The sequence below is a fragment of the Anomaloglossus baeobatrachus genome, chromosome 1, assembly GCF_048569485.1.
Source record: "Anomaloglossus baeobatrachus isolate aAnoBae1 chromosome 1, aAnoBae1.hap1, whole genome shotgun sequence".
Classification (NCBI taxonomy): Eukaryota; Metazoa; Chordata; class Amphibia; order Anura; family Aromobatidae; genus Anomaloglossus; species Anomaloglossus baeobatrachus.
Window position 1 is genome coordinate 950,806,480 of NC_134353.1, and position 19,630 is coordinate 950,826,109.

Consider the following 19,630-nt stretch of genomic DNA (forward strand, 5'->3'; position numbering starts at 1 on the left):
CTTTGCCTTGGCCTCTGCCTAACTTAGTATGGCAGATGCTACAGATTACAATGTTTTTCTCTGGAGGACTATTCAGAGAAAAAACTTCCAGACAGCAGCTGAATACCCTTTTGCCCTGACTTGCGCCACAGTGGGGGTGCTCGTCGGTACAGATGACCCAGCGCTCACTCTCACTACCCCTTGATGCCATTATTGGCGCTACATATCTATCATCCTCTGTGTTGCTGTGCTGGCTATGCATGTTAACAGTCCAGGTCAGATTAGTGTACTCCTCATCGACCACCTCATCTTTCATCTCATCCTCCATCCCACTTGAGATTGTAGGCTGACCTAATAGCAACTCATCATCATCAGCTTCCACCTCTGGAGACTATAAATCAGGTTCCTCAAACTGGCTTTCTTCTGGCCGTGGGTCCTCAAATACTTGTGCATCAATGCATGCCACCTACTCTTGTCCCTCTTCAATGCTGCAAGGCGGAAGGCCAGAGCCAATCATAAGATACTTACAAAACATATCCTCAGAGTGGCCAAGATTGGGGTCATATGTCTCCTGTGACTGATGAAAGGGGGAGGAGCAGCACTAGGTTGAGGATTGGATGGGCCAGCCTTCTGTGTATCCACAGTAGACTGTGTGGTCGTGGATGATTTATTGCTGCTTGACAAATGCGAAGGAGGCCTTATCTGCCATCCAAGACAGAATCTGCTCTCGCTCTTCTGGCTTCCACCCGTTTACATTCCAGAGCGGGAAATTTGGCAAGGAACATAGTGGATGCATCAAGCTTCTGATCTGACACAGACTCAGTGCATTGTTGCCTACCACTGACAACATCACGCCCACGTCACATAACTGCTTTTGTCATTTTGGGTTTTGCTGACATATTTGCAGATGTTGATAGCCCAAGCCAAGCAAACTTTGACCCCAAAAATATTGTGTGAGTACTTTTTACCAGGCAGCACAAAATGGTAGAGTCCTGCTTAGTATTTACAAAAGCCACTAGCAACGTATTAATGTGGCTGACGTGGATGGATGGCACAAGTCAGGCTGTGAACCCCTAAATATTGTGGAAATACGTCCCGATTCCTTACCTAATCCACAATCTCTCCCTCCCTGCTGTGACTTTGTTCAGTGCTATCAGCTCTTAAAAGAGCTACTGTATTCTGGTTTCTGCACCGTACAATGGAGGTAGTGACACATACTGCTTTAAACGCTTTCCCTGCTTAGAAATCTGTGTTTCCATACGCTACACTGACCTACACTGCAGGTAGCCCTGAAAAGGGCTTTTTGTGTTATTAAGAGGCCTACACTCTCCCTAGCAGCTGCTTGCTCTATCCCTACGCTGAAACAACGCTGGATTTGGACGCAATGTGCGCAAAATGGCGGGGGAAGGACTTTTATAGATCCTATGATGCTAAGTGGTCAGCCAATCACAGTAATGCCACAACCAAGATGGCTGCAGCATTACTGTGATTGGTTAAGAAGCCCAACTGGCTGCAAATCAGGTGCCAAAAAGGCTGGGTGGGACATATGCATATGGCGAGGTAAACACACCATTACTTGCAATATAACGAATAGCCCAAATACTGGACTATTCTGCGAATAGCAAATAGTAACAAATACATTCACTCATCACTAACATGACTAACTGCGACGCATTCAGGCAGCGGAGAAAACAAATAGGTGAAGTGAGGCCTCCCTGCAGCCCTGAACAGCCGCTTGGGGACCAGCTCGGTGGGCAAATTCCTGCCTACTCCTAGGCCAGCCTGCACCTGATTATAGAGGAGATTGCCATCTACCTGAGAATCCTGTGGAAAAGGAGCAGGAGCGGGACATCTCTCTGGGGTTGTCCTCACACTGGAGAGGCCTGCAGGAGACACAGACAGGACGGACATCATTATTACATACAGATAATTATAGGCCGGGTGTATTCAGTCCTGTCTATTACCTGGTGATGTGCGGGGCTGGGGCTCCTCCATCATCACCTCCTTGTACCGCTCCTTGTGTCCTTCTAGATACTCCCACTCCTCCATGGAGAAATAGACGGTGACGTCCTGACACCTTATAGGAACCTGACAACACAATGATACCGTCATCACCCAGAATCCTCCAGTGCCGTCCTGTATAATGTCCCAGCATTCCCAGCAGTGTCACCTCTCCAGTCAGCAGCTCAAGCATCTTGTGGGTGAGTTCTAGGATCTTCTGGTCTTTGATGTCCTCATGTATCCGGGGCTGAGGTGGAGGCCCCGGGATTGGGCTCAGGGTTCCTCCCCGTCCTTCAGACACAGGGGCCTGACAGCGATCACTAGAGGTCTTCACTACTGTGTAATCCTGAGTGTGGAAACATTAATAATATCACTACACACATTTCCAGAGTCCATCACCTTCCCGGTCATATCCTCTGTTATTCCCATAGATAATGATGTAATGTGATGACATCAGAGCCTCTCACCTCCCCGGTCATATCCTCTGTTATCCCCATAGATAATGATGTAATGTGATGACATCAGAGCCTCTCACCTCCCCGGTCATATCCTCTGTTATTCCCATAGATAATGATGTAATGTGATGACATCAGAGCCTCTCACCTCCCCGGTCATATCCTCTGTTATTCCCATAGATAATGATGTAATGTGATGACATCAGAGCCTCTCACCTCCCCAGTCATATCCTCTGTTATTCCCATAGATAATGATGTAATGTGATGACATCAGAGCCTCTCACCTCCCTGGTCATATCCTCTGTTATTCCCATAGATAATGATGTAATGTGATGACATCAGAGCCTCTCACCTCCCCGGACATATCCTCTGTTATTCCCATAGATAATGATGTAATGTGATGACATCAAAGCTTCTCACCTCTCCGGTCATATCCTCTGTTATTCCCATAGATAATGATGTAATGTGATGACATCAGAGCCTCTCACCTCCCCAGTCATATCCTCTGTTATTCCCATAGATAATGATGTAATGTGATGACATCAGAGCCTCTCACCTCCCCGGTCATATCCTCTGTTATTCCCATAGATAATGATGTAATGTGATGACATCAGAGCCTCTCACCTCCCCAGTCATATCCTCTGTTATTCCCATAGATAATGATGTAATGTGATGACATCAGAGCCTCTCACCTCCCCGGTCATATCCTCTGTTATTCCCATAGATAATGATGTAATGTGATGACATCAGAACCTCTCACCTCCCCGGTCATATCCTCTGTTATCCCCATAGATAATGATGTAATGTAATGACATCAGAACCTCTCACCTCCCCGGTCATATCCTCTGTTATTCCCATAGATAATGATGTAATGTGATGACATCAGAGCCTCTCACCTCTCCAGTAAGATGGAAGATTATCTCCAGACTCAGGTTTAATATCTTCTCCATAATTTGATCTTTGTCCTTATTCATCTTTCTTGGGTCAATCAGGAAAAAATCTCCTATTTAGAAAAAAAGAAAAATAAACCAGAAGATCCTTTATTGTAAATAAGATTAGATGATCTCCCTCAGATCAGATGTCCCGCAGCAGTGATCCGGACCTGCAGAATGACCTAGCTGGTCATTGGGGATGTGTTAAAGCAGCTATTTGAAAGGGAAGTCGCTAACGAAGTCACTGTAACGGTGTCAAACACACCGATGCATGCTGCACAGCGGGAAACAAAGGAACAAAAAATGGTCCTGAAAGATTTGTAGCGATCACAACCTCACAGCGGGGCCAGGTCGCTGATGTGTTTCACACACTGCAATGTCGCTGGGGAGGTCGCTATTACGTCACAAAACCGGTGACGTTACAGCGATTTCGTTTGCGATGTTGCAGTGTATAAAGGGGCCTTTACAAGTCTGCCTTGTTCACCTGAGTCATTAAAATGCAAGCCTCTTTTGTTTGCTACCATAGATATCCATGGTGTATCAAACAAATGACCAACTGTCCATCAGATATGACAGTACTGGACAATAGCCAGTAGTCTGATCACAGGCCTCTGACATCTAACGAGACAGATATATCAGATCCCCATTGTCTCACCTCTGTGTATGGACAACTGTAATTAACAGAGGCACCAAACCAGATATGAAACCATCTTCAACAGATACAGGAGGCGTATATGCCCCGGCCTGTGTTTAAATATGAGGTCACTGGAGTGTATAGGCCAGGGGGCTCAAAATCAGCTGGGTGTATGGGCCGCACATAGAAAAAAGAAATTGAGAGGGGCCGCATTCAAAATAATTCATGCTTTGATTTTGTTTTTTACATTTTATCACCTTCTTGTAATATTGTTTTACAATTAACAGCATCATATAGTAATCTTAGCCAACATCTTGTAGTAATGTCCCCGTGCTGCAGTAATGTCTCTGTCATGAACAGGGGGAAGGAGTGGAAGTTACACCCCCTCTTTTCCACCTCACAGAACCCGTGACTCGCTCTCTAGCACCCCTCTTATAGTCAGGCCAATTATGGAATTGCCCGACAATAAGCAAGGAGGCCGCTATTGTATATGCCGATGATTGAAGGGTTCCCGGTGAGAGCAGGGTGGATAAAAATCTTGATTTTTTTTAAAAAAAATCAAAAAAATCAGATTTTTTTGATTTAAATCAGATTTTTTTGATTTAAATCATTTGATTTAAATCAGATTTTTTAATCAAGTTGTACACAAGCAAAACTTTGTCTTTTTGCAAATCTAATTGTTTTACACAAATAAAAATATTAAAACAGTTGATTATGAAACCTAATAATTTTTATTTGCACTATTAAACACTCAGAATTGAACTACAGAGAGTAAGTACTTTTTAACAATAGCCTATCTCTAACGTTTGAAGTAAGCAAACATCTTCAGTGAATACATCAGTCCTTTAAGCCTACTGTTTATTTAGGACTTTTAATAGGAAAACCAGTTGTCCTGCTTTAGCAGTTCCTAAGCGGTTTCGGACTGTTGTATGCACAAAACCAAATGAAGAAAACAATCTCTCTACTCCTGCGGATGAAGCCGATGCAGTCAGTAGCTGAGTAGCTAGATTTATTATCTTTGCTGGAAGAACAAGTGATTGCGACTTCCACCAGTCCAGTGGTTTTAGTTCATTAACGACGTTATCTGCAAACATGTATTTTTGAAATGATGCAGATTCACACTTCAATTTCAGCACAGTTGCCACAATGTCATGGTTAGTATCGGCGAGCCACTCCATTGCAGAGTTGATTTCCGCCTCAGATAATTTTTTCCTTCTGTAGATGGGATGCAAGATATTGGCTAAATAGTGTTCTTTTTTTAATGCTTGGTCCTTGCGGTGCTGTATTGCAACCTTTACATTGTTTGAGAGGTTCAAGAGATCTAGAGAACCTTCTAAATCTTTCCAAACTTCTGTGGCATCAGCTATGGTTGCAGTATCTTTCTGCATTTTATCCAACGCAATCGATATTGGCTTTAACCTTTCCAAGAGGTCCTCGGCATTTCTCTTCACACCAAGATTTAATACTTTGCTTCGTATATTAGCATCAATTTTATCCCGATGTGTTTCGCAAATGGACAGTAATTTTGACCAGTTGTTAATAAACAGTTCCAAGCAGTCAGCCAAGGTATTCCATCTCACATCTTGTGGTAGAACCAACTTCAGTCCTCCCATTTCCTTGTAGGTTGCATGTGCAAAATGATTATTGCGGAAATATTTAACAATTTCTACATGTTCCTTGACACCCAAAATATGCAGGTCTTTTGCCAAAAGATGCAACAAATGGGCAGAACAACCGTATGTAATGACATTTGTGTCATCCTGTGCCAGTTCCGCTCGCATTTTTGCCACATTGCTTGCGTTATCAGTAACTAAGCTCCTTACTTTACATCCAAACTGTTCTTGGCATTGGTGAATTGAGTTCTTAGCAATTTCAAGTAAATATTCAGCAGTATGTGAATTTCCAGATGTGTCGATTGTGTCTGTAAGGTAAGTTTCACCATCTTCTGTTGTGACACAAGTGCAAATTATGGGGTCGTTGTGGATGTTGCTCCAACCATCCAAGCTCATGTTAACAACCTTGTCTTTCAAATATTTTGTACAAGCCGCTCTTTCTATGTCGTATACAGCCTGAAGATGTTTTCCTGAGATATCAAATCTACTTGGTGGTTTGTAGCCTGGTCTAATTCCTTCGATCATTTGTACAAACAATGGGTGCTCAACTAGTCGGAAAGAAGAATTGGTTGCAAATATGAATTTAGCAATTAATTCATCAAAATGTTCTTTCTGGCTCGTCGTAGTCTTTAAGATGAATTTTTCTACACTTTGTTGCACGCAAAGTTTTTTTTTGGGCTGCTTTGTTGAAGTTGTACCCAGATATTGATTGTCACGTGCAGCACAAGCCATATTTGACCCTGAAAGCACAGAAATTAAAAATATAAATCGACTGCGTATTTGAAGAAATATAACGAAAATATTGAAACAAACTTTTTGAACAATGTAATGGTCCTCGTCCTATAAGGGCTGTCTCAAAAGTTATGCTACTCAAGTTTTCCGGTGAGGTTGCTGTAATACTGGTAACTAATATCAGAGCCTCAGCAACTGAAAAAAATTATGTCACAAAAGTTTTAAAAATGTTTTTTTTTTAAAATGGTTAATTTGGCAGACTTCAAAAGTGAATTGCAGCCTACAATAAAAAAAAATAAGCGTATACACACTTTATTTTTACTTAAAGGACATGTGCACCTTTATTTTTTAAGGTGCAGCCAGTCACAGTGTGCACATGTCCTCCCCCCGCAGCTCTCTTACCTCCGATGTCAGCGCTGCGGGGATCCGTGGCTTCGTTCTGCCCGTCCGCGAGCGTGCCTCCATTCATTTCAATGGAGCGTGCGGCCCGCTGACGTCACGCCGCTGGATCACTGCGAGTAGGCCGCAACCGGAGGACGGGAGGCGGACGTTCAAAACGAAGCCACGGATCTCAGCGCTGTGGGGATCGGAGGTAAGAGCGCTGCGGGGGGGGGGGACATGTGCACCTTAAAAAAATAAAGGTGCACATGTCCTTTAGCGTTAATTTTCTGTGAAATATTGCCTTAACATAAATTTAAATTCTATACTCCAGAACTACCAGTGCTAGAAATTTTTCTTTTCATAGACTTTAACCATCCCAGTAAAATGTCTGTTAAAAAAATAGGTTGTAAATTAATTGCCAGACTTACCACTAGTACTAGGCTCCTGGTGCATAAGAAGCTGTGGGGGTTCATTGACATTAGTTGTATCACTATCAACATCTTCATTTCCCTTCTGGTTGCAGTTTTCATAATGTGATTTCAAACGGCAAACAAGTCCTTGGATATCCTTTTGACAGTATTTGCACTTTGCTCTTGCACCTTTCTTTCCAAGATCTGCTGCTGGCATCTCAACAAAATGAACCCAAATAGGGTCTCTCTTACGACCTGCTGCCATGGCTCACACAGATCACTTATGAAGTTTGATTGTTACTACAGCCTGAGCCAAGCACTGCTGATGTTACTACAGCCTGAGCCAAGTACTGCTGACTATCCAACAAGTTTGGGCATGTCAACTGAATGCAGGGAAAAAGAAACTAAACCAAAACTGAAACCAAGCTAGAAGTGTGGAATTAAAGGGGCAGTATGAACAAAATGTGGAGGCTATTAATAGTTTATACAATTAAGACATGCTGCTTTTAAACACCTACCTATTGCCATATAGTAAAACAAAAAAGATTTTTACTTACTTTGGGGTCCCCCCCTCACCCTGGCGTTAGATCGTTGCCCCTAGTTTCGTCCGTGTAACTATGGGCGCACATGCACACTGCTCTCACTTCTCATTTTAATCGTGATTTATATTAAAAAAAAACCTTTTGATTTAAATCAGTGATTTAAATCATGATTAAAATCATGATTTAAATCGATCCGATTTAAATAGAAAAAAATCTTTTGATTTAAATCGTGATTTAAATCATGATTTAAATCGGCGTGATTTAAATCAATCCACCCTGGGTGAGAGTAAGGTATATATTCCCCAGACTCCTGAGGCGGAATATATCTAATCCGCCCCTGATCTCACGGGTCGCCCCAAAATGATCCTTGGCATAAACTCGCTGCCACCAATCGATTACGATAACTATTACGCCGAGCACACAGATGTGGAATTCAGGAATCGAGATAACAGAACAGTCCAAGATTAAATTATATATATTTTAATAGCCGTAAGGGAACACTAGAGACTACAATATATACAATAAGGAATTTACAGAATAAATAGATACATGTCAGAATACATTTACAAATAAGGCGTGGTTACAGACAGTCAGATCAAGCATTTACCTTATGCGTCTGGCTACAGGGGGCGCCATTTGACCAGGGTATCATGGACTTCCTCACATGTGTATCGTACACATGACCCCCGAGTAAAGACAATGTGCAGATCCCTGCACCTACTTTTATCTGTTCTGGCTCAGGCTCATTGGCCCTCCCTCGTGACATCATCCTGGCTGGGAATTCCCTCCCCCTGCTGCTGGCTGAGAATAATCTAACGTTATATTTCCCAGCCTAGCTCTGCCCCTGAGCTACTCACACGGACGATATGACCCTCACTTTTGTCGTTGTGAATTGATCTCCGTTTTGATAGGAAATATGAGGGTCCTGCGGGCTTCCTGTGGCCAGTTATTAATTACGGAGGGCTACGTACATCATACAGTTTTGCCGAAATATGTGTTACGTGCGTCTGGCCCTCAGGAATATGAACATATGCCTGTCTTGTCTGTGGGGGCGAAGTACCCCCCAATATTGAAACTCTACTGACGGTTCCGAATTGTCTGGAGGAGACCTTTGAAGATAAATTATAAACCTGGAGCTTCCCTCCCACCTCCTGTGTATGACAATTCACTCCGCAGGGGGTGTGCTGGATCAAGGGCTGTCCTAATTGGATTTTGACACCTTGACTTTTACATTTGCTGGGTCTTCCTTTCCCTTACTGTTCTCAGGCCTAAGTAGCTCATCTAATTTCCTCAAGTTAATATGCATACTGATTGAAGCCTCCTTAGGCCTCAAGGCCCAGTCACACACAAGGAGATACCATGGTCGTACCTTGACAAGATGGCGGCTATAGGAATATGGCTTAATAGATCAGAATATATCCATATTTCCTCACAGTCCCCATCCTGTAGTATTGTGCTCAATACTACAGTAGTATTGTGCCCATCCTTGTGCCCTGTAGTATTGTGCCCATCCTTGTTGTATTGTGCTCATCCTTGTGTCCTGTAGTATTGTGCTCATCCTTGTAGTTATGTGCCCATCCTTGCAGTATTGTGCCCAGTAGTATTGTACCTATCCTGTAGGATTGTGCCCATCCTTGTAGTATTGTGCTCATCCTTGTGCCCTGTAGTATGGTGCTCATCCTTGTAGTATTGTACCCATCCTTGTGCTCTGTAGTATTGTGCTCTGCTCTGTTCCTATTTGTTTTAGTTAAAACTGTTATTTAATGTTTTTCATGCTTGTCTCTGCTGCCATCTACTGGTCAGACCTTTCGGCTCCTCTGTTTCTTTTGTCCAGCCCATGGGAGTGTCTGCTGACCCAATTGCATCACTTCCTGGCATCTTCAGTTCCAGCCAGAGTTTTTGTGAGAATAACACCCCTTATTGGAGCTACTGGAAGCAAAGTCTTCTGACCTTAGTGGCTTCAGAAACAAGCATCACAAGAGAACCACAATGCCAAGCACTTGGACCGCTGTACTTCTGCATGTCCTAACCTATGGAGAATATAAACCACCATTGTTTCATCTCAGCATGTGCATGTTTAACTCTGGAGCGCTCTGGTCACGTCTGCCTCACCTATAGGAAAAAGGAAGGTAAGATTCTCACAACATCTCACAACTACGCGCCTTCAATCGCCTTTAAGTGGGGACAGAACAGTCAGAAGGCTGCTTAACAGCCCAAATCAAAACTTCCTTGAGAGCCCAAATCAGTCAGAAGACTGCTTAACAGCTCAATTCCCCTGGCTACAGATCCCTAAGAACCCTGTAACTTCCCTTGTAATCTGCCTAGCAACAAGCCATGTGCACTAGTCTGCCTGCAACAGTGCATGCCTGGACAAGCCTAAGGGCGGCTTTGCACGTTGCGACATCGCAAGCCGATGCTACGATGTCCCTGCCCCCGTCGCAGGTACGATATCGTGTGATAGCTGGCGTAGCGAACATTATCGCTACGCCAGCTTCACATGCACTCACATGCCCTGCGACCGTCGCTCTGGCCGGCGACCCGCCTCCTTCCTAAGGGGGCGGGTCAAGCGGCGTCATAGCGACGTCACACGGCAGGCGGCCAATAGCGGTGGAGGTGCAGAGATGAGCAGGATGTAAACATCCTGCCCACCTCCTTCCTGCCGCATATCCTACGGAAGCCGCGGTGACGCCGGTAGGAGATGTTGCTCGCTCCTGCGACTTCACACACAGCGATGTGTGCTGCCGCAGGAGCGAGGAACAACATCGGACCGTCGCGTCAGCGTAATTATGGATTACGCCGACGCTGCACCGATGATACGATTACGACGATTTTGCGCTCGTTAATCGTATCATCTAGGCTTTACACACTACGATGTCGCATGCGATGCCGGATGTGTGTCACTTTTAATTTGACCCCACTGACATCGCACCTGCGATGTCGTAGTGTGCAAAGCCCGCCTAAGGGGAAGCTTTCCCATCTGCCACGTCCTGTATCACCTCTGCTTGCATTGTAAAGGGACAGTTTATGCACCTGCTGTTTCCCTCTTGCCATACCCCTTCTATAGACTTGCAGTACATTATACCTCATTACTGTACATTGCTGGACTGCGAACCCCAAGTTTTGCTAAAGACACCTTGGGAATTTCATCAGTGAGTCCTTGCAGAGCTGCACAACAATTTTCGGACCCCTATTCAAAAAGTCAAGTTTGTTAAAGAGACAGTACACCTTAAATCAAAATAGCCGAAAAAGACCTCGGACAGTTCCCCACTGCTGAAACAGAGCAAATACAATCGGATACTGTCCATTATGAAGCCCAGGAGGCAGATCCCGCGCTTCCAGCAGACCAAGTTGTCCAACCGAAGCGCTCTTCCAAACCCACGATAAAGGCCACTGAAAATTATCACACTATGAAAGATGAGCTATGTGAACACCTGGAAGAACAGTGGGAACGAGTCACCTATTACATGTCAAGACTTGAATCCTCATCAGGTGATGCCGCATGCTTACAAGCCGCTCTGGAACGGCTGAACACAGCTCATGAAAGAAACAAGAGACTGTCAACAAGGTACATTACCTTTCTAAAAGACTAAAATTGATGAAGCTTTTTCAGACCTGAGCAAGGCAGAAGAAGTGGACAAGGAAAGAGATGCCAAGGTGCAAGATGCCATAGACAAGGCTGAACACCGTATCTCTCATCAGCAAGAAACCAGATCACACCGATCAACCTCATCTAGACGTTCCTCTCGGTCATCCGGGTCATCATCCTCAAGAAGTTCAGCCCTGAGCGACAGGATACTAGAGGCCCGCATAAGAGCAGAGGAATCCATGGTGAGATGTTCCTTCACAGAAAGAGAAGTATAGGAAGAAGCCAAAAGGGCAGAAGCAGAAGCCAAAAAGGGCAGAAGCAAAAGCCCTTGCAAGAGCAGAAGTCGCTAAAGCAGAAGCCCTTGCAAAAGCAGAAGCCAAAAAGGCAGAAGCAGCAGCCCTTGCAAGAGCAGAAGCCGCTAAAGCAGAAGCTCTTGCAAAAGCAGAAGCCGCTAAAGCAGAAGCCAAAAGGGCAGAAGCGGAGGCTCGGATAAAGATTCTTCGGTCACAGATGGAAGAGGAAGTTGCACTAGCTAAAGTGAGCCTACTTGAGCAAGCATTGATCCAAGGTCCTGATCCAGCTCACTCGCCACCACTGGAAGCAGACAATCCAGTTGATCGCACAAGAGACTATGTACTGAATCAGTTACCTGTAGCAATCCCCCTTTGCAGTACCGTCCAAGCAAACAACACCGAAACCTCCAACTTACCTCTACCAGTGCCAGTACCACCTAAAGCACCCGAGCAAATTAATAACAGTCACCAAGAGGTGCCCTCTCAAACACAGTCACTACGGCAAGATGGCAACCAAGTGTTTCCTGACCCACTTCCACAGCTCAAGCAGCGGTCATCAGAATCTACAGAGGCTAAACCACAGCTCAACCCTGCAGCAACGTCATTCTACCCGGGAACATCTCATCCACTCACGCCAGGCAGCCCATACGCCCCAGGGGCATCACGAGTCGTCGTGGCAACAAGTGGTGAGAAATCAGATATTTCTGAGTTTGCCAGGTTCATGGTGAGCAGAGAGCTAATCAACACTAGTCTCACGAAATTTGATGATCGTGCAGAGAGCTACAGGGCCTGGAAAGCAACTTTCAAGGCAGCCATCGCCAATCTCAACTTAACTGCAGAACAGGAGCTCGACCTCCTGATCAAGTGGTTGGGCCCAGGCTCTACAAACCGTATCAAGAGCCTCAGAACCGTCTATGTGGGACAAGCAAAGCAGGTCTCGCTGCTGCATGGCAAAGACTGGAACGCACCTTTGGCAGCGCAGAAGCAACAGAGAAAGCCCTATTCAAGAGACTGCAGGACATCCCAAAGATCAACCTTAAAGAAGTTCACAAGCTTCAAGACCTAAGTGATCTGCTCATGGAGCTGGAGCTCGCCAAAAGAGATCCTCGTCTGTCTGGGCTGTACTACCTGGAAACAGCCTATGGAGTGTACCCAATCGTGGTGAAGCTGCCATACAGTCTGCAGGAGAAATGGGAAACGTCAGTCTCAAGGTACAAAAGAGTGCATGACGTCACCTTTCCCCCATTTATTCACTTCTGCAAGTTCATCGACGAGCAGGCCCAGATGAGGAACGACCCCAGCCTCGACTTCCTAGAGTTCAACACTTCGGCAGCTGCAACATCATCATCATCAAGGTATGAGGGTGCCATACACAAACGCAGAGACATTAAGAACACTGTGAGTGTCAGGAAGACTGAGCTACCATCACCTGCAGCACCCACAGATAAACAGTACACCATCTCATCACGAGATAAGTCTTTCAATCAAGAATGTCCCATCCATAAAAAAACGCATTTACTGAACAATTGCAGAGAGTTTAGATCCAAAACCCTACAGGAGCGCAAGAAAGTCCTCACAGAGCTTGGGATCTGTTTCAAATGCTGCGCATCACTTGAGCACATGGCCAAGGACTGTAAATGCATCGTCAAGTGTGAGGAGTGTCATAGCAAAAAACACGTTTCAGCCATGCACCCAAACCAGCTAGCTAGAGACACACCAGCTGCAGTCACAACCGCTCCCACTCCAAGTCATGGCGGGGAGTCCAAGAATCAGACTGACACCACCACAGCCATCTCCTGCTCATGCTCAGAGGTATGTGGAGAGGGCCAAATGCAGAAATGTGCCGGAATATGTCTCATCAAGGTTTATTCCGAGAGACATCCACAAAAGGCAATGAAGGTGTATGCCATCATAGACGACCAAAGCAACCGGTCCCTGGCAGGAACCAAATTCTTTGAAGCCTTCGGAATTAATGGACCATCAGAACCCTACACCTTGAACACCTGCTCGGGTCGCATAGAGACTAGTGGCAGAAGAGCCCAGGGATTCATTGCTTCTCCTATCAATGGGAAGACTGAAATACCTCTACCAACGCTCGTTGAATGTGACCAAATACCCAGCCACAGGAATGAAAGTCCAACCCCAGAAGCTGCATTTCATTAACCACACCTAAGACACCTCGCTAGTGTTATCCCACCTTTGGACAATAACGCAGAGATTCTACTCCTGCTCGGCAGAGACAATCTAAGGGTACACAAGGTGCGACAACAGTGTAATGGGCCTGACTATGCACCATACGCCCAGAGACTGGACTTGGGATGGGTAGTTATAGGAAATGTGTGCGCTGATCGATCAGAAATTGATTCCTTCAAGACTTACGTGCATGGAGATGGGCGCACAACCTGCCTAAAGCCATGTCCTCATCACTATGGAGTGAAAGAGTAGTCTCCAGACACAATACAGCTATCCGACATCGCTTCTTCTCTGCATATCGACAGTCTTTCTCACAACCAAGGACGACGATAAAGTAGCCTTGTCAGTAGAGGACAGAGAATTCATCAGAATAATGGACTGTAAGTTTTCTAAAGACAAAACCAACCACTGGGTCTCTCCATTACCCTTCCGATCTACCAGGGTAGGACTCCCAAACAACCGAGCTCAAACTCAGACCAGATTTAACTCTCTTCAGTGTTCTATGAACAGCAAACCTGAAATGAGAGAACATATTGTTGCCTTTGTGGACAAAATATTCCGCAACAACCCCGCAGAACCTGCTCCATTCTTGAAGAAGAACGAAGAGTGTTAGTATCTGCCTTCATTCGGTGTATACCACCCACGAAAACCGAATCAAATCAGGGTTGTCTTCGACTCCAGCGCCAAACATGAAGGCGTATCCCTTAACGATGTTCTCCTCACAGGTCCTAACCTAACAAACAACTTGGTAGGAGTATTGCTTAGGTTCAGAAAACAGCTTGTCGCCATCACTGCCGATATTGAACAGATGTTCCACTGTTTCCTAGTCACAGAGGACCACTGGAACTTCCTCAGATTTCTGTGGTACAAGGACAATGACACCAATAAAGAGATGGTGGAATATCGTATGAGGGTCCATGTATTTGGAAACAGCCCTTCACCCGCAGTTGCAACCTATGGCCTCCGGAGAACCGCATTAGAGGGAGAGTCTGAGTATGCAACAGACGCCAGAGACTTTGTTGAGAAAGACTTTTATGTAGATGATGGGCTCAAATCACTACCCACCGAGGAAAAAGCCATTGATTTGCTCAAAAGGACTCAAGGCATGCTGTCCCAGGCAAAACTCAGGTTACACAAAATTGCTTCAAATAGCCTGACCTTAATGAGAGCCTTTGGGTCGGGTGATCACGCCCCTGGGTTCAAGGACATCGACTTGGGGTTAGACAGTCCACCTGTGCAGAGGAGCCTGGGCAGCAGATGGGATCTTGCAGCCGACTCCTTCGGATTTCAAGTAAGTTGCTCAGACAAGCCATTTACAAACCGTGGTGTCCCCTCTATAGTGAACAGCTTATTCGACCCGCTGGGATTTGTGGCGCCTATCACTATACAAGGTAAATCCGTGCTGAGACAATTCTCTGAAACCGTCAAGGAGTGGGATACCCCACTCCCTTCCGACAAACAGCAAAAATGGGAAGCTTGGAAACAGTCGTTGTGTGGGTTGAACAACATTCACATCCCAAGATGTTACAGTCATATGAAAAAGTTTGGGCACCCCTATTAATGTTAACCTTTTTTCTTTATAACAATTTGGGTTTTTGCAACAGCTATTTCAATTTTATATATCTAATAACTGATGGACTCTGTAATATTTCTGGATTGAAATGAGGTTTATTGTACTAACAGAAAAGGTGAAATCCGCATTTAAACAAAATTTGACCGGTGCAAAAGTATGGGCACCCTTATCAATTTCTTGATTTGAACACTCCTAACTACTTTTTACTGACTTACTAAAGCACTAAATTGGTATTGTAACCTCATTGAGCTTTGAACTTCATAGGCAGGTGTATCCAATCATGAGAAAAGGTATTTAAGGTGGCCACTTGCAAGTTGTTCTCCTATTTGAATCTCCTATGAAGAGTGGCATCATGGGCTCCTCAAAACAACTCTCAAATGATCTGAAAACAATGGAATGAAATGGAAGAACACAGGTACAGTTCTTGTTAAGCCCAGAAGTGGCAGGCCAAGAAAAATATCAGAAAGGCAGAGAAGAAGAATGGTGAGAACAGTCAAGGACAATCCACAGACCACCTCCAAAGACCTGCAGCATCATCTTGCTGTAGATGGTGTCAATGTGCATCGGTCAACAATACAGCGCACTTTGCACAAGGAGAAGCTGTATGGGAGAGTGATGCGAAAGAAGCCATTTATGCAAGCACGCCACAAACAGTCGCCTGAGGTATGCAAAAGCACATTTGGACAAGCCAGTTACATTTTGGAAGAAGGTCCTGTGGACTGATGAAATAAAGATTGAGTTGTTGTTTGTTCATACAAAAAGGCGTTATGCATGGAGGCAAAAAAACACGGCATTCCAAGAAAAGCACTTGCTACCCAAAGTAAAATTTGGTGGAGGTTCCATCATGCTTTGGGGCTGTGTGGCCAATGCCGGCACCGAGAATCTTGTTAAAGTTGAGGGTCGCATGGATTCAACTCAGTATCAGAAGATTCTTGACAATAATGTGCAAGAATCAGTGACGAAGTTGAAGTTACGCAGGGGAAGGATATTTGAGCAAGACAATGATCCAAAACACCGCTCCAAATCTACTCAGGCATTCATGCAGAGGAACAATTACAATGTTCTGGAATGGCCATCCCAGTCCACAGACCTGAATATCATTGAACATCTGTGGGATGAGTTGAAGCGTGCTGTCCATGCTCGGCGACCATCAAACTTAACTGAACTGGAATTGTTTTGTAAACAGGAATGGTCAAAAATACCTTGATCGAGGATCCAGGAACTCATTAAAAGCTACAGGAAGCGACTAGAGGCTGTGCTTTTTGCAAAAGGAGGATCTACAAAATATGAATGTCACTTTTATGTTGAGGTGCCCATACTTATGCAGCTATCAAATTTTGTTTAAATGCAGATTGCACATTTTCTGTTAGTACAATAAACCTCATTTCAATCCAGAAATATTACTGAGTCTGTCAGTTATTAGATATATGAAACTGAAATAGCTGTTGCAAAAACCCAAATTGTTATAAAGAAAAAAGGTTCACATTAATAGGGGTGCCCAAACTTTTTCATATGACTGTATATCAAAATCTCCCTCACCTCTAACAAAAAGAAGGAACTCCAAATCTTCTTAGACGCCTCCACAGAAGCTATAGCAGCGGTTGCATACATGAAAGACCAGACCACAGAAAGGACTGACTGGCCTATGGGACTGATTACTAGGATACTGCCTAGCCAGGACGGCAATGTTCGGAAGGTGGAGCTAAAAGTCATCAGGAAAGGTGAGATGAAGACCTTTGCAAGGCCAATCCACAAACTTGTTCTGCTGTTGCCCATAGAGAGCGTCCCAACGGGATGGACGCTACCGGACCAGAACTTTGAGCCATCCTTCTTGTTTTGGACTCAATTGAGTTTGTTTTTGCATTTAATGTGCCTTTACTTTCAGGTTGTATTATGGACTCAATAGTGAAATCCCCAAAGTGAATTTCAGACGGGGAGTGTGCTGTTCCTATTTGTTTTAGTTAAAACTGTTATTTAATGTTTTTCATGCTTGTCTCTGCTGCCATCTACTGGTCAGACCTTTCGGCTCCTCTGTTTCTTTTGTCCAGCCCATGGGAGTGTCTGCTGACCCTCTTGCATCACTTCCTGGCATCTTCAGTTCCAGCCAGAGTTTTTGTGAGAAAAACACCCCTTATTGGAGCTGCTGGAAGCAAAGTCTTCTGACCTTAGTGGCTTCAGAAACAAGCAGCACAAGAGAACCACAATGCCAAGCACTTGGACCGCTGTACTTCTGCATGTCCTAACCTTTGGAGAAAATAAACCAACATTGTTTCATCTCAGCATGTGCATGTTTAACTCTGGAGCGCTCTGGTCACGTCTGCCTCACCTATAGGAAAAAAGGAGGTAAGATTCTCATAACATCTCACAACTACGCTCCTTCAATCGCCTTTAAGTGGGGACAGAACATGCTCATCCTTGTAGTATTGTGCCCATCCTTGCGGTATTGTGCCCATCTTTGTGGTATTATGCCCATCCTTGCGGTGCCCAGTAGTATTGTGCCTATCCTGTAGCATTGTGCACAACCTTGTGCCCAGTAATATGCCTATCCTGTAGCATTGTTCTCATCCTTGTAGTATTGTGCCCATCCTTGCAGTATTGTGCCCAGTAGTATTGTGCTCATCCTAGTAGTATTGGGCCAGTCTTTGCAGTATTGTGCCCAGTAGTATTGTGCTCATCCTAGTAGTATTGGGCCAGTCTTTGCAGTATTGTGCCCAGTAGTATTGTGCTCATCCTCGTAGTATTGTGCCTATCCTGTAGCATTGTGCTCATCCTTGTGCCCAGTAGTATTGTGCCTATCCTGTAGCATTGTGCTCATCCTTGTGCCCAGTAGTATTGTGCCTATCCCGTAGCATTGTGCTCATCCTTGTGCCCAGTAGTATTGTGCCTATCCTGGAGCATTGTGCTCATCCTTGTGCCCAGTAGCATTTTGCCTATCCTGTGGTATTGTGCTCAACCTTTAGTAATACACACACAAAAAAAAATTAATCTCTCCTTTCCTCCGTTCCCTGTGTGTCCACGATCAGTATTTGCAGCGTTTTGGATGCAGCCGGTTTCAGCTATGTCCAAAACGCTGAGATGTGCAGTACAAGCAGACTGGACAGGATTGCTAGAAATCACAGACCACTGTGTGTGTACTGCCCGCAGCAAACACTGACCTGCGGGGCGGCTTTCAAAGGCCGCAGCATGTCAGTTCTTTGCTGCAAAGTCGCATGTGTCCTCCCTAGGGAGAACACTGCGAGAAGACCGCAGCGGCCCGAACCCTTAAGGGCCGCTTTACACGCTGTGATGTCGCTAGCGAGCTCGCTAGCGTGCGTACCCGCCCCCATCGTTTGTGTGTTACGGGCATATCGCTGCCTGTGGCGCACAAAATCGCACGGCCCCGTCACACATACTTACCTGCATAGCGACATCGCTGTGACCGGCGTACCGCCTCCTTTCTAAGGGGGCGGTTCGTTCGGCGTCACAGCGACGTCACTAAGCGGCAGCCCAATCAAAGCGGAGGGGCGGAGATGAGCGGGATGAACATCCCGCCCACCTCCTTCCTTCCTCATTGCTAGCGGGACGCAGGTAAGGTGAGGTTCCTCGTTCCTGCGGTGTCACACATAGCGATGTGTGCTGCCGCAGGAACGACGAACAACATCATACCTGTAGCAGCAACGATAATTGGGAATAGGGGGGCATGTCACCGATGAGCGATTTTGCAAGTTTTTGTGACGATTCAAAATCGCTCATAGCTGTCACACGCAACGACATCGCTAACGCGGCCGGATGTGCGTCACAAAATCCGTGACCCCGACGACATCGCTTTAGCGATGTCGTAGCGTGTAAAGCGGCCTTAACTTGGGCACGGGCAGCTGCAGTCTTCTGCGGAGGAGACTTGCGGGCGGCCCCGCAGGTCAGGACCTGCCACGTCCAGGACGCAAGTCCTGATATTGGGCATGTACCTTACTTGCTTGTTGCAGCCAGCAGACCCGGTGATGATCGCAGCTCTGCAGTGGGCCGGCGCCGGCACGGCTCTAGAACAGTTGAATCATTTGCGGTGCCACACAGAGGAGCTCTGTGCACTATAGCACTGCCTGCGTCGGCCAATCAGATGCAAGGAGGTGACGTCATACAGCGGCGTCTCTTCCTTGCATCCGATTGGTGGACAGGAGCCATAGGTATAGTGATGACAGCTCTTCTGCGCGGCGGCGGCACCGCAAATGAATCAACTGTAGTAAAACCGTGCCAGCGCTGACCCACTGCAGAGCTGCGATCATCAGGGGGGTCAGTGGGCTGCAACAAGCAGCCTCAGGGGCCGCATGCG

The 19,630-nt window shown here is 45.6% G+C and overlaps 1 protein-coding gene across 1 annotated transcript in view; it reads right to left on the reverse strand.

The window, feature by feature from the left end:
- The window catches only part of LOC142259452 (uncharacterized), a 583,478-nt gene that overhangs the window by 94,215 nt on the left and 469,633 nt on the right, over nt 1-19,630 (reverse strand). Inside the window, exons 12-15 of the mRNA XM_075331872.1 lie at nt 3,332-3,438; nt 2,150-2,326; nt 1,944-2,067; nt 1,795-1,862 (exon numbers count right to left, since the gene is read on the reverse strand). Coding sequence (XP_075187987.1) covers nt 1,795-1,862; nt 1,944-2,067; nt 2,150-2,326; nt 3,332-3,438 — 476 coding nt within the window. The remainder of the gene's footprint in view (nt 1-1,794; nt 1,863-1,943; nt 2,068-2,149; nt 2,327-3,331; nt 3,439-19,630) is intronic.